This window comes from Sitophilus oryzae, unplaced genomic scaffold, assembly GCF_002938485.1.
Source record: "Sitophilus oryzae breed Bouriz unplaced genomic scaffold, Soryzae_2.0 scaffold_815_pilon_pilon, whole genome shotgun sequence".
In the NCBI taxonomy this organism is placed as follows: Eukaryota; Metazoa; Arthropoda; class Insecta; order Coleoptera; family Curculionidae; genus Sitophilus; species Sitophilus oryzae.
The window spans coordinates 3,197,818-3,212,946 of NW_022147434.1; the positions used below are offsets into that span (position 1 = coordinate 3,197,818).

At 33.8% G+C, this 15,129-nt stretch overlaps 1 protein-coding gene across 2 annotated transcripts in view; it reads right to left on the reverse strand.

Annotated features, from left to right (window-relative positions):
- Positions 1–1,469: 1,469 nt before the first annotated feature.
- LOC115889519 (UDP-glucose:glycoprotein glucosyltransferase) overlaps positions 1,470–15,129 on the reverse strand; it is a 30,893-nt gene continuing 17,233 nt past the window's right edge. The window contains exons 15-24 of one of the 2 annotated variants that reach the window (XM_030909541.1): positions 13,723–14,008; positions 11,940–12,149; positions 10,808–11,032; positions 10,580–10,747; positions 10,354–10,516; positions 8,414–8,596; positions 8,217–8,358; positions 6,112–6,362; positions 3,714–3,879; positions 1,470–1,659 (exon numbers count right to left, since the gene is read on the reverse strand). In XM_030909541.1, coding sequence (XP_030765401.1) covers positions 1,631–1,659; positions 3,714–3,879; positions 6,112–6,362; positions 8,217–8,358; positions 8,414–8,596; positions 10,354–10,516; positions 10,580–10,747; positions 10,808–11,032; positions 11,940–12,149; positions 13,723–14,008 — 1,823 coding nt within the window. In that variant the 3' untranslated portion in view covers positions 1,470–1,630. Of the gene's footprint in view, positions 1,660–3,713; positions 3,880–6,111; positions 6,363–8,216; positions 8,359–8,413; positions 8,597–10,353; positions 10,526–10,579; positions 10,748–10,807; positions 11,033–11,939; positions 12,150–13,722; positions 14,009–15,129 lie in introns of both variants that reach the window. The other variant, XM_030909540.1, reaches the window with a different exon arrangement.

Below are 15,129 nucleotides of genomic sequence, written 5' to 3' on the forward strand. Positions count from 1 at the left end.
TTTCAAATCTAAATTTGTTTCATTTATCTATGGAGTCTATTGGAGGATAGATCTGCTTTTTAAGGATAAAACTGATTTTTAAAAAAAAATGCGATATGACACCTTTATCAACTCATGTCTTAAATTGTTACCTAACTAACCTGACCTAACCTAACCTAACCTAACCAAACCTAAAAATATAACATTAATTCTGACTCGCCCTGTATCAAACAACATTGAAATTTTAGTAGGCTGAGATTTGTAGAAGACATTATTCCACGGTACTTAAAATTATCGATTTTAGAATTTTGCAAATGCAGAACTTTTATAATAACTAAATTTGGTTTAAAATAGTCTAACAAGAATCACTCGGTACAGAACTATTTTAACCAATATAATATTTTTTGGCAAGATTCTAGTTTATGGCAATTCAAACTATAAACCTGAGATAGAACTTATCCTAAACGTTGGATCACTCTAAAGACAGCTCAACCAACCAGGAAATATATTGACAGAAAAAAAAATGACAGAAATTACAAAGTACCTGTGATTTAAATTGACAGACAACTGTCACTGTCACATATCCTCTCGTTGGAAAGAATTTAGATCATTTAAACCGTCATGCATACTCGTCTAGACCTAGTTTGCCATTTTTAAGTTTTATAAAAATATACTAAAGATGTTATGTGACTCTTATGAAGCTACTTAGTCGTTAGTGATTTGTAAAAAATAGACATTTTTAAAAAATAATTAAAAAATACAGAAACACAACGAATATGTAATATTAAGGAAATAAAATTACATTTCAAAAAATAAATAAAATCGCATATTAGTGCAGCCATGATCCAAAGTAATATTATATGTATCAAAACTACATTTTTAACAAATCTAAAAACTGTATATTAGTTAAAATAATTATAATATTGCCAGAAGCATTGCCTGATCTGTACTTACTTGATTTTTAAAAAAAATCTAGGAAACTTCTCTTTCACATCAAATGAACCAATCAAAACAATAATTAGCTTTCCAACACTTTTTCCAAGTGACCCCTCTAATTATAAAAAAGATATTTTTAAATATTATTTTAGCCATGTTATTGAAATTAAATTTCGTACGACTTTATTATAATAAGCATACCTACTACTTTTCAAAAGTGGCGTGCGTGTATTTATTTAGAAATAACACATTTAAAATGATGGAAAAAGGAAAATATTAGGAATGGCATTCAGTAGTTGCTTTAAATATTTAAAATACAAACAGTACATAAGATAAAAATTATGGCTACTTGTTTACATTGTCATAAAGTCTGTTCACTGAGAGAAGGAACGATTTTGAAACAAAACAGAAAAATTGACAGAATCCAAGCCAATAACTGTCAATATCACATATTCTCTCGTTTGACAGACTATGTAAACATTTAGTGCATGCCTATTTATCAAATAATAAATATTTTCGAATTATTCAATGATTAAGAATAAAATATACAAAAATATAGTTTCAAAACGTTTTATTTTTAAAAAATACTTTCACAGAATGGAAAAGAATGTAAATAGTACTAACTTATCGACAGTTTATGACAATTAAATAACCTATAATGCAATCCTATTACTGTACATAGTTAAATTTACATTAATTTATTTTTGTTATTACCCTATAGTTCTGAATGTATATCAGTCGTATCTGTAATAAAGTAGCAATAATTAGTAAGGCAAAAATATTATTTAATATAACCTAATCAACTTTTCTAGCAATGTTTTTATTATGGTGTGACATGTTAAAAAGAAAAATACATATGTTCTGTACGCTGTAAGTTGAATAGTTGTACAAGATATCTCCATTATTAGTGAAGATAGGATGATGTGGTTTACGTGTCCTCCTGTTTTGTCAAACGGAAGATATTGGTAACAAAATTTTCATAGCCCTCTTTGTTTCTGAGCTACATTTTTTTGTGCGATTTTATCAAGAAACCTTTTTTACGTTACGTGGTAAATGTATATTTTTCTACTCAGTAGTTTTATACAGGTACGGCCAAAAAGTTATTACTCCTCAAACCAGTTAAAAATATGTAGGTGGCGCCCTCTACAGGTAGGAATCATATTGACATCAAAATAAAATTTCTCATATCAAAAAACTCCCAGACATCAATTTTCATTCAAATATTGACGTTACTAAAGAAATTGTTTGGAAAAAATCGAAATTAAAATGAAATTTCTACACCCCAGCATTTTTAGACATACATTTATACTAACTTTTGTACTTATTTGTATCTGCAGAATATGCAGCCGAAATTTCCGGAATACAGTTCGGACCACCCTGTATTTTAGAGAAGCTCATAGTAGGCTGGATCATAACACTTCTCAAGACAATTATCGCATACTTGAAAAAAAGTAATTATTACGTATTTCTAAATGAAGCAAGCATATTTCTGCCTTCCTCTTGCGAGTATTTTGGGATAATTAGGCTACGCGTTGATATGCAATTTTTGGTCCACCGACTATTTGGTTGCAAAAGTGAAAACAATACATTCTTACGGAGCCGATCAGCTGAATATTTGATTGCATTGCGTAGCGTTAGGCTATGCCCTGACAGGTAATTTTTGGTCGTCCGGCTATTAAGTTACAGATTTAAGCCGGAGTCTCATGCATCCGAAATCCGATGGTACGACATCCGAAATTTGTTAAAAAAAGTTATCGTGTGAAATAAAAAAAGCCTGTCACATACATCCGAAAGTTCGTTCCGAAATTTGACAGTTTTAACATTTTTCTGCTGCGCTGAATAGAGATTAATGTCATGTTTTATTGGAGAAACACTTATAAAAATAACTTCCTCGCCAAATATCCCGAAATTGCCCACTTCCCACTAAACTTGTTTTTAATAAAAACAAATGTTTTAAAAAAAAGTGAGGTTAAAAAACACACGATATCGTACAAAAGTTAAACAAAATTTAACTTTATACGACGTCGGATGATTAGTTAAAATTATCGGATAAAAATTGTTGTCAAAATATTTCGACCAATAGGAGCACCGTCGGATCGTCGTGTCATCGGATTTCGGATGCATGAGACTCCGGCTTTATAACCAATATATTTTTTGAACCAAATAGTCGGTGGATTAAAAATTGCATGTCAGAGTGAAGGCTTATTGGTTGGAATATTTCACTTTACAATATCCAACCTATTTAGAAACGTTAAGTCAAAGAATTGAAAGTGTTTTGTATTTCAAATTAATAATTTTGTTTAGAAAAGATGCGATAATTGTTTTGAGAAGTTTAGTATATAAATAAATATACAGGGTGTTCTAATTGAAAAATCATAAAAAGTTTAATCCAGATCTCCGAAAATATTTTTTCCATATAAAAACACCCTACGCCGTTCTATTCATAATATAAACAATAAAGTACGAAGGGTTTGTGCAAACCGCATTCTCCTATCTTCACTAATAACGGAGATACCGTATGATATCTACCAAAATGGGACACCCTGTACACCGTATTTTTTATCGCCAAACAGAACATAGGGAATGCCATGTAAATATTAGATATGATGAGTAAAAGTTATAGTTCCATTTCGTTCTAGAGAAAAAAGTCTATGAAACTTTTTAAGGGGCTCATTTCATTTATAGTTTTTATGATTTAGATATTAAAAATGAAATATTACAAAATTATCGGAAAAAATGACTCGCATATCATATCACATTAAGAAATACTTTTTTTTAATTGGCAAAGCAACACTTACCTTTATGGCTGTCGCTCTGTTTATCTTCGGTAGCAGAGTCATCATCAAATAGACCAGAGTCTATTTTCTTTTGTAATTCTCTTATTTCTTCGTCGTAACCTTTCCATTCGGGTAGAATTCTTATAGCTGCTGACAGTTTCGCCTCTTTTGTTAAAGGATTATTGCACTAAAAATTCAGACAAAATTATACCGTATGATCGAAAAAAAAACGGCATCCAGTTGGCTTGGAAATGAACATCGATGACGTTCCCCATAGAATTTTACATATAAAATGACAGCGATCTTTATTTCATAGCCATCGCTGACGCCATTTTTTTTTCGATCATACGGTATATATTACAGGAAAATATACATTAATAATATTAAATTACATCTCTGAACAAAAACACTAAGGAAAGAGTGTATTTTTGAAATCATAATATTAGCAAATAGCGAAAGCTTTTTGACAAAATATGTAGTATTTTCTCTAGAGACAATTAGCAGTCGACAACGTGATAATACCGGGAAAATTGCGACCCCGCCCTTTGTCGTCAAAAAGTGCATATATTTCCAGGGCCGGTAGACCTCGATAGGAGAAACATATTTTCTCTTTACCGTTTGTCAAATAAATCCGAAATAACCGAGTTATTTTACTTTGAAAATTTACAAAAAAAAATTTTTTTGCTTAAATTTTGAGAACCACAGGATCTTTTCTCAATTTTCTTCTCCTTTTTGTTCTAGGTTTAGGTTAGGTTGCTGGGGGATTGGCTTGGGATCCTGTTTGATTCCTCATTGGGAAGCCTTATGCCCATTGTGATACCCCTGCATTATTGTATCAAATATGCCTCTCATTCTTCCTTTGCGTTAAAGCACTTCCAGCTCTTTACAAAGCTCCCGATGTTGCTAATGTTAGCTTCTGCTGCTTCCTCTAGACCCTCCAAAAATTGCCCTTAAGGTTTATGGCATCGGTATTCCATTGCAGGACAGTGGTAGAGCAGGTGCTCTATGGTTTCCCCTTCCTCTCCACATTCTCTGCAGTAGTCATCGTTGGAAATCTTCCATCTCATGAGGTTTACCCCCGTGGGACAGTTTCCAGTGACGACACCTACAATAATGCATACTAGGTTCTTTTTGTGCTTTAGTAGTTGTTTTGTCTTTTTGCTAGCTACCACTGGCCATAGTCTTCGAGCTGTAGCGCAATCCTCACGGTGTCGCCATCACGCCTCTTGCTGCTTGGCTTTGATGGCAGTTATATAGCTTCCTTCAGTGTGTTGATCGTCACAAGCGGTCGGTCATCTATTAATGACAGCCTCTCCCCTGGCCTCCCATCTTTGGCGAGTCTGTCCGTTTCTTTGTTACCCACTATATTTCTGTCGCCTGGCACCCAGCACAGAGTGGCTCCGCCTTGACGCAGCCAGGACAGTGCTTCTCGGCAGTCCATCACAGTTTTCGATCTTACTTATTGCATGGTGATGTTTCTTAAAGCGCCCAAACTGTCAGAGTATATCAAGATATCTCCTATTGGTCTATCCATCCAAAACCCACTGTAGGCCTCTTTTCAGCCAGTATAAAACTTTTACTGTACCCTGTATATTTATATTTGAAGTTTGTTTGCCTGTCTTTAGGAAGTATGACTTGTTTGTGACAAATGGCTTTTTTCATAATTATCCGACTAGATTTAGGAATGATTTGTCTATTCCTCATAGTCGGCTAGTTATTTCCAAAAATTTTGTTTTAAGGATAGGTCCAAAAATATATAATAAATTGCCAATTCCAATATTTAAAAAAAAATTAAAGACATTTCTAGTCAGTAAATGCTACTACGATGTTGAGACTTACCTTGCTCTGTTCCATATTCTCTTTTTTTGTTTTTTTTTTCTTAAATATGGTACGTCTTTTTTCTGGTTATAATGTTGATTTATAATATTTTGTAATATTTCATAATGGTTGTTAAAAAACGGTTGTAATAATGACGAACTCCATACACTTTGTGTCAATTTGGATAATAAAGAATTTTATTTTTATTTTATCAGCGATTTTACCTCGTATAAAACTGGCGGCTTCCTTTATAGCGTATACCTTTGCTTGTAGAACATTACAGCCATCCGATAGTCTTAAAGATCGTCGGACCTCTGAGAAGATGCCTATACCTATTCTTCACTTTACGGGATGCGAATCCTTATTTCTTCTCCAAAATCATGTTTGGAGAAAAACTTTTTGTTCTAAATATTCTTAAACTCAATTTTTTCTCAAAAATATTAAGAAAAAACGAGAAAATTCAGAATAAAATTTTAAAAAAATCTGATCATTTCCTTTGCGCTAATTATAAATTTGCTCGTTTATTCTCGGGAAACGTTCTTCAAAACAAATTATTGAGCATTTTACAACACTAATAATATCTAAAAAAGTTTTATCTTACCAAATCGATGGTCTTGGCTTTCCCTTTAGACGCGTCGTCACACCACGTCTCACACCACAACCACTCTTGAGGCAGAGATTTAATCGCCACCTGATGGATCATATTGTTTGGCAAGTCCTGATCCAAATTTGAAAGACTGTTGGGGTCTTGACTTAAGGCTTGGTACTGACCACGCAATCGATCACCAGCCGCTATGCGTCGGAATCTTTTCAGATCGACAACATACAATGCGGAAATATGGTACCTTCGACCTAGAAAAAAATGTCTTAAATTTTATACAGTGACTACCAAAAAGATCGAGACGACTGGGACATTAGCGGGTGATCTCAAAATAAAATACTAGTTCATCGCCCCCCATTCTCTATATTGACATAGGACGCACGTTTCTTTGATCATGTTAGCACCATTAGCAGAGAAAAAAAGATCTGGTGCAGGAATTTACTGCAGCAGTCCAAAAACTGAGATCTACCACAGTCGTGGAAAACACACCACAATTTTCCAAGCTAAGCTATATGCTATTGAAACCTGTGTGCAACTGCTGGTAGAACAGCAATACACCGGGAAAACAATAAGCATATTTTCGAATAGTCAAGCCGCATTGGAAACACTTGAGGCAACGAAAAGCACGTCTATGACGATTCTTCATTGTAAGAAACTACTCAATATATTAGGAGATAGGAACAAGTGTCGTTAATATGGATACCGGGAAGTAAACGTGCTGTTTCACTGCTGAAAATTGGTGCAGGTTCGCCATTCGTGGGCCCAGAACCGACACTTAGCGTTCCAAAAAATCTCGCAAGAGACAGGCTCTATGGGTGAGTTAGGGGTGCGATGTTTCGGGATTGGAATGACAGTCCCGGAATGGAACATGTCAAAATCCTAGCAGGGCCATCCAAACGTAGAACAGGAGAACTCCTAAAGGCTGGTAAGAATGGAGCTCGTACGCTCACTGCCGTATACACGCCACTACCGGCTGAGATCACACCTACAGAAGATGGTTTGAGGTGTTTGGCAAACCCATGCTAGACCTATCAGACCTAGCAGACATATTACCCTCGGACATAACGGCCTATGTTAAAAGGCTGGGTCTTCAGGGTATTCAACCATTAGCAGATGATTAAAACTGTTTTATTAACTAAATTAGTAAACTTAGTATAAATTAAACTTAGTATTAATCATCAGCTGATTATACTAACATGGTTAGCAAAACGCCCAAATATTGTTAAAAATATAGTGTTTCGGTGTACAGCGTGGAAATAATTTATTTTGCAGTCCAACGCCAAAGGCCATACTATTTTATATCACTTCCCTATTATATAGGGTTTCCATAAACGCTTTTGGAAATTCCGGACAAATGAATTCAAAAATCCGGACAAAATCCGGACATCATATGAACTCTAAAATCCGAACGTCGCAAAAAAGAAACTATAAATTTATTTATGAACTTTTATAGGACGCAAATAATAGCGCCGGAATTAACAAAATATAAACCAAAAAAACATTTACTTTCCAGGAGTGCACCAAGAGCGAAAAATTTGAGCGCCAAAGTATAGAAATGGGTATTTTCGCACATGCGTCGGTTAAGTAGAGCTGTAGCATCATAGAGACTAAAATATGTTATCTGTGGAGACAAAGTAACTCAAAAATTAATCCAACTAGAACTGTAAAATATTTTACTAATATAACTTTTAATGCATTGTTGCCTTTTGTAAAAAATGTATTCCCAATTGAAACATCTAATCTGTGGCACAGTTTTTTTGTGGTAGCGATTCATCATACCCATACGTTTTGTATTCGGGTCTCTTTAAATAGAATATTTAAAGAGACCGAATGTATCCTTGTTTTATTTAGTTTCTCCGTCTTAGTGATAAATCTGTGTTTGAATTTTGGAATCCATCCTCCCCCAAATATAATTTTGAAAAGACACCAAAATTATGTGCATAAAAAGTGTGTAATTCGTTCCACATTCAAAACATTTTAATTTTTAAGACAGATGAATCTTTTGTTAATGAACTATAAACTAAATACGAAAATTAAAAGATGTTTTTTGTTGTGTAATGGTATATAATATACTAGTTAACAATCTGTGCATAAATATAGCTCACCTTGCAAATGATTTCGCCAATACCCTTGTTTCCAAAACCTGAAACCATCCATTTCCGTGCGTGAATCGCAAAACGGCGTATATCCGTAAGGTGCTCCACCTAAATCTAAATCTCGTAGCTCTTTCAAGTCTGTTCTAACTACCTGTATATCAAAAAAGTATTTAATACAAAACAAAAAATATATAATATAACTTAACCTGGTCAGCATCAACAAAAATGATTTTTTTAACATCAAGAGGAAACAAGACGTCCAGGAACAAAATCTTGTATCCCCAAATTATTCTTTGCTTTTCGGTTTGCTGAATCAACCACCTGGGCCACTTGTACTGGACTAATTCATATTCGAACCCATACTGTTTAGCCATATAAGGCAAAAAGTCCTAAAATAATTATTACTTTTTATATACTCTCTTCCCATATTATTAAGTAATGCCTATTATACAGAGCTGGCAACTCTTACTTTTGGGTCGGCATTCACATATGGGGAAGTAAGCATAGGGATCTTAAAAGTAAAGTAAAATCACGATCGCAAACCGCTTGTTTTTAAAAGACTTTTATTTTCGAAAAGATAACTAGATAAAATCAATAGATATGTTTCTGAGTATCTGAAATGGAATTATAAGGATACTGTTAGGGTGTCCATTTTTTTATAACGAAAAAACGTCAGTAATCGCGACAATTTAAAAACTGAACTTTTTAACACATAACACGCGATAACCCATGAACTACTGTAGATATTGAAAGTTTTTCATTTTATTTTGAAGTTCTTTTTTACAAGATGTTTAAATAAAAAAAATCGATAGGTTTGTTTTTTATTGCATTGCAATTTTCAGCAATTGTGTAACTTTTCTATTTACAAAGATTTTCACATACTGTCTGCGAAGACAATATAGCAGAAATATTAAGAATGTTTTTGAAAAAAACTACAATCATTTCTAATCGATTTCGAGATATCGATTATTGAATTCAGAGTTCTAATAGCGCGACCACTGTCGAACAACAACTAAATTCCACTTATTTCTACCAAAAGTGCAAGTGTGTCTAACTTGCATTTAAAAACTTACAAGCTATATAGAAAATTACAACGACTCGTTGATAAGTAAACAAATAAAGTATCACGAGACGTAATTAAATCGTAAAGCTGACCGCACGCTGTATGTACACTCTTCCCTAGAATTTTATGTACTGATATGATACTGATTGGGTCGACCAGTCGACCGCGACGGATCTGTTATCCCCGTATCCCCTTCCACATCTCTTGGTAGTGTGCACAGATTCTCGGTTTATTTTATACGTTTGGCAACGTTTTTACTGTTCTCTTTGTTCAGTACATTAAACGCATTGTACTCTTCTTACATACGGAAATCTCGACCCAAGACTAACCTTTGCCAGTCCTTAGTAGATCTTCACATCGTGTACGAAACGTTTAAACAAAATATAGTAGTACTAGTTGAAGCCTGGCGCATCCGCCACGACATCAAGAAAAAAAATACTTTTTATTTTTTGTTTAATTAAATGAAAAACAAAAAATCCGGCGACGACAGTTTTTAGAAGAGCCAATTAGCTATCTTTTAGTAAAAAAAGCAACTTTCTAGAGCAAGTCGTTACTTCAGTAGAGACGACACAGATAAACATTAGCATTTTATATTGTGTGTATAATGAAAAAAAAAATGAACATTTATTTTAAATTGCTCCTAATTACTTTTTGACAAATGTCATTCCATAATGTCAATGCGACAAATTACAAAAGATCATCTTTCAATATGCTTTCAATACGCAAAAAGTGGGGTTAGGTAACAAAATCACAAAAAAGTCAATAAAAAAGTTGTTCAGAATTTAATTCGACGTCAACGTGTCATTTCATAAATTTATATACACCAATTTATATCTACCTGTATACAGGGAGTATAAAAACTATCAATCCTTTGATAATTTTCAAATATTTTAATCTAACCACACTTATTGCATATGTATAGAGGATTTTTGTAATTTGCCGGCCATGAAAGCTGAGATATGACAATATGATTGATTTTTGTTAAAGGATATGCTGAAGATATAACTCAATAATAAAAAACAAAAAAAAAACTCTTTGGCACACCCTGTAGTAAGAATATTATTTTTATATTTTACAATTTACCTTTATTTGTGGCGATAGATAATTTTTCAAAAACCAAAATTTCACGGGTGTTTTAGTATGTTTCAATACTGACAACATCATGATTCTTAAAAATCGTTCGTACAGATGACCAGACGCGACTGAAAATATATTTAGTTTTTCTTCCTTTTCATCTTCTTTTCCGCTAAAAGAACTAAAGAATAATTGTCACTTAGATGTTTTAAAAGATTCCCGCGTGATTATCTACCTAGTAATAGAATTCCATAATCCAGTATTCTCCTCATCATCAGAAAGCAAATCCAAGTTATATTTATCTGGCTTCTTTTGTACCCTTAACTTAACTATATGAGACCTTAATGAACTAATAAGTACTTTGATATCAGTCGAGTTTGGTGGACTATCGGTATTATCATGGCTAGAAATAGATATTAAATGTTTTTCTTTATCTCTGGCTCAAAAAATATCGCTTGTTTACCTGACAATGTCATAAATATCGGCACTTCTTCCTTGCCTTAACCTAAGAAGCCAAGCTCCAGGATTAGCTTTCAATTGGAAATATCCCAAATTGGCCATCACAATCGTATCGACAATGACAGGGTTACTTTCAGTCCCTAAAGTGATTTGAAGCCCTCTCGGAGGACTACCGGCTGTTTGTTCGAAACAATGACCTTCCAGAAGAAGATACTCCAACTCATATTCGCTACACAGAACCAAAAAAAAATAATTATTGAGGAGACAAACTAGATATAACAGAGGCAAGGTAGAATGAGTATGAACGTGCGCAGAAATAATTATAATCAAAGTAGTCGCCATGTTATCTTATATCTATAGGGGGAGGTCAGAAAGTAATAGTGATTATAAGTTTCTTGATATCAACTTTAGTTAATCTTAAAAATATGGCGTAATATTAATTAGTTTATTATAGAATATAATGCCGGGTCCAGACCAAGCAGACAAAACAGTGACAAAACAGAAACATTCATGTTTTACGACAAAGTTGTGACAAATCCAATACATTTCTGTGACATTTCAATCTCATTTTTGTTTTGTTTCAAAATTCGGAGACTTTTCAATGTCCCGTCTCGAGTCAGTAAAGATCAAAGTGTCTATGTTTTGCGACAAGTTGTCGGCGCAGTGTGGATGGCGTGTGCTGCCAACAGTAGAAGACCAGTGAAATCACACATGGTTAATAAAACTCATTTGCAACCAACAACTAAACTTTTGACATTGTTGTACTTTTGTCATTGCGGTGTGGACAATTTGTCTCAAGTTTGTCTTGTCAGAAGTCTCTATTTTTTGTGACAAGTTTGTCTTGTTTTTGTTTCAAAATCGTGTTTACTTTTTGTCGTCTTGATATGGACCCGGCATAGCATAGTACATATTACAAATGAATAATGTTCTTTTTATCAAGGTGAAAAACAGAAAATACAAATTAGAAGTTAAAAGCTGTTATTATTACTTATTGATCTTCCCTGTAAACCTAAATGCGAACATGGCAGCCAACATAGCATAAGAACAATATTGGAGCCGCGCTCGCTGAAGCTTCCTAAAACATCTCGAAGACAAACATAAAATTGAGGAACAAATGCATTTATAAAAGTACTTACCTATGTACATTACTTTCAACATTCTCCAGACGAATATTGTCCAAATCATAAACGGATCGAACTACTTCAACCAACCAGTTTTCTGGGACATGATAATTTTGTGTCAATAATGGAGACAACGGCATATTATTAAACCTGGCCATTGGTCCCGGTAATTGTTTACCATCTTCCGAGAACTGTATCTCTGGCTCCACGACAAACCGATAGAAACTAATAAAAAAAAAATATATAAAATAATCATATTTGACAATAAAAAAACATTGATTAATATTACTTGTTACCATTTAATGGTAATCAAAATTAAAATCATATAAATCAAGTCATACGAAAGGTGGAAAAAACTTTGACCGCACTGGGTAGGTTGATGTCTAATATAGGAGGGTCAATTGCTTCTAAATATAGAATCCTAGCCTGTGTAGCACTCTCTCAACTGTTATATGCCGCACCAGTGTGGCACTTCGCAATATCATTAAGGCAAAAACTTAAAGCTATGCACCGTAAATTGCACCTCAAGATCTGCAATGCATATAGAACCGTCTCCGCTGAAGCATTAAACTTCATATCCGGGGTGCCTTCTATTCACCTACTTGTAGAGGAGAGAAGAGAGGGACACCAAAACTGGAGGGATATCAAAACTGGAGGGATATCAAAACTGGAGGCAAGAAGCATACTGATGAATGAATGGCAAAAGGAGTGGGATCTAGATAGATATGATAGAGACACACGATCTCATACCAGACATTAATACCTGTATAGACAGAAGTTTTGGAGAGACCGACTATTTTCTAACTCAGTCATTGACAGGGTACGAATGCCTTAACAGCTATTTATATAAAAGGGAGAGTTTTTTGCTACCTCAAACTTGTGCATGTATTGCAAGGAAGTTGATAGTGTCGAAAACACACTGTTCCTCTGCAATGAATGGAAGCAGTTTAGAGAGTCATTCTAATGGGACAAAAATATGATGCAAGGGCTGTTAAGTAGTGAAGCATCATGGAAAATTACATATTATACATTACTGTCTATGCGGCGCCATACCGCATAGACAGCCCTCCAGCTGAAATAATCAAAATTAAATTTGCATTTAATATTGTATACTAGTATATTTCGTCCTATTGCTGCCAAAAGTCACTAACATTTTTCCGAACAACCAAATTCAATCACTAACTATGTTTTGAATCGGAGAATCGATTGCAAGTCATTAACTACGATTTCTGGCTATTTATGTTTTATTTTAATACCGAATAGTTACTAACTATAACATCTTTATGCAATGCAATTCATCTTTAGACGCATTTTTCTCGGAAGTAATAAAAAGTAAGTTAGTGACTTTTGGCAGCAATGGGACGATTTATTATTCAATGAGCATATAATGGTGGCTGTTATTCACGCGGATGAAGTTTATGACACGAGCCGCAGGCGAGAACGGCAGGAAGAGACCGAAAGCAATTGAATACGTCAATTAATCATAATTTATGTCATATACTAACATACCAAATCTCGTTTTTTTAACTGAAAAAATAGGGGTGAGCCACTTTTGGGACGCACCCGGTATATTACTGTTATATTAATATATGCAATAATAATCGACTATTATTATTATAGTTAATTTAATTAGCTTTATATTTAATATAAACACAGGACGATCGAAAAAAAGTCGTCAAGTTAGCTTGGAAATGGTCGAACGATGTCATTCGCCATATAATTTTACAAATAAAATGACAGCGAACTTCATTTCCAAGCCAACTCGGGCGCCATAAAGTAATTATAAAAATATATTTACCTTTTCACAGGCATGTCACTGTTTTTCTCCACACAATTCAAAAAGACCTTTATGTTACAATTCAGTACCTCACTTAATACTTGTAAAATAGGCCCTAATTTTTGCGCTCCTCTCGACACTGGATCAACCACAGCAACTAAATCGAAGGCTACCCTATCCGGATGTTGGGCGGGAATTTTTAGAACTGAATGTTCATCTGAACTGTACGAAACATCAAAACGTGATTTACTTGACGACTTCGAAACCAGTAGCGGTTCGATTTTTAAAATGGTATTGCTAGTAATTGCTGCAAAAGGAAAATTAGTATTATTATTACTACAACATAAACATATATTTGAATAAAAAGATTAAGGAAGAAGCATATCAAAAAACTTAGATCGAGCGCGATGGGGACCAAAAATGGCCGACTTAAATTCCGGTTTATCAGTGTTGTTCTAATTTTATTCAAAACGTGTAAAGCGGAGAACACATATACGCGATCGAGAAGGAAGTGAACATAATATACAGGCGATATTTTATTTTGAATCGCGGTGTGATTAGTGCGTAAAAAAGTGTCTCAATGGATCGATTATTAAAAGAAGAGGCACTGCTCCTTGCAATATTATTAGATGACGAAGAAAAATGCAATAATAACAGACAAAAGGTAAAAAAAAAACTTTATTTTTTATTAGCACATTTTTGTAGTCCGGGTGTCACATATCATACAACTATGGAGGGCTTAAAAAAGGAGGTATGGGCATATTTGAAATTTCTGTCCCCACTTTTAAGCAGGTTCCTCGGTTTGACAGTAGAGGCACTGCGATCGATAGGGATACTATATTTTCATTGTTATTATACGGTTTAACTTAGTTTTTGCTAAAATTATAGTTAATTTGTTGAATTTTTAGCAGTATAACAATGAGCATAGTGAAAAAAAAACTATACAGTAGAAATACCTCGGTATCTGGCTATAGAAGTGGATATTTCAATGAAAAAAAAGCGAAGAAAGAAAAGTAACCCAAAACTTTTCAAAGCTCCTAATGTAAGTAATATGATTATTTATTTAAAAAAAATTATGATAGATGTTAAGAAAAACATTAAAATTATATACTATCAGTGTACAGATTTATTTAAAAATCATATTAATAGAGAATAATCGGTTTACTACACGTATGGATAGTATATAGTCACTTAATAGCGAAAAGCTGTTCCATTATTTCACTCGATTTTTGACCGAGATCTACCGCACGCTACATAACCTACTATTTTAGAGTCTTTTTCGACAAATCGCAATAGTGTCACTGTTAATTTAAGTTCTGCCACAATTTCCATCTAGATTTACTACCTTTATACAACTATCAGTGGTAGAATAAATAATAAATAACATAAAATGAGCTCCGTAAAGACTATGGGTAAAGACTGACAAAT